The following is a 373-nucleotide window of genomic DNA, read 5'->3' on the forward strand; positions in this document are numbered from 1 at the left end:
CTGTGCGACTTCTTATGTTCAACTGACTCATCGGTTGGGAGAACCTGGTCCGATATAAAACACACGTTCAGAGCGCTCCTCTCTGGAAGCGTCACACCGGATTGTCCTTTCAGAACGGAATTTCAACTGCATATAAAATTCAACTAAAAAGCAGTCACTGCGTTATAAATACACCCTTATATGGTTTTAAAGAAGTGATTCACAGTCTCAGAATCCCTGACATTCCTTTCTCTCACACTCTGTGCTGTCTCTCCCAGGCTACACAAAGAAAACGAAACGCTCAGTCTCACTTTGCGTGTCAGTCCGCTCGCCCGCCCGGCCTCCGCAGTGCTCCTGGGCGGCTGCCGCTCCGGGGGCGCGACACACACACCGC

At 50.9% G+C, this 373-nt stretch overlaps 1 protein-coding gene across 1 annotated transcript in view; it reads right to left on the bottom strand.

Moving 5' to 3' along the window:
• LOC104490665 (plexin-D1-like) overlaps positions 1-373 on the bottom strand; it is a 29,209-nt gene that overhangs the window by 9,167 nt on the left and 19,669 nt on the right. The window contains 1 exon segment of the mRNA XM_010132981.1: positions 3-44. Coding sequence (XP_010131283.1) covers positions 3-44 — 42 coding nt within the window.

Source organism: Buceros rhinoceros, unplaced genomic scaffold, assembly GCF_000710305.1.
Source record: "Buceros rhinoceros silvestris isolate BGI_N320 unplaced genomic scaffold, ASM71030v1 scaffold21163, whole genome shotgun sequence".
In the NCBI taxonomy this organism is placed as follows: Eukaryota; Metazoa; Chordata; class Aves; order Bucerotiformes; family Bucerotidae; genus Buceros; species Buceros rhinoceros.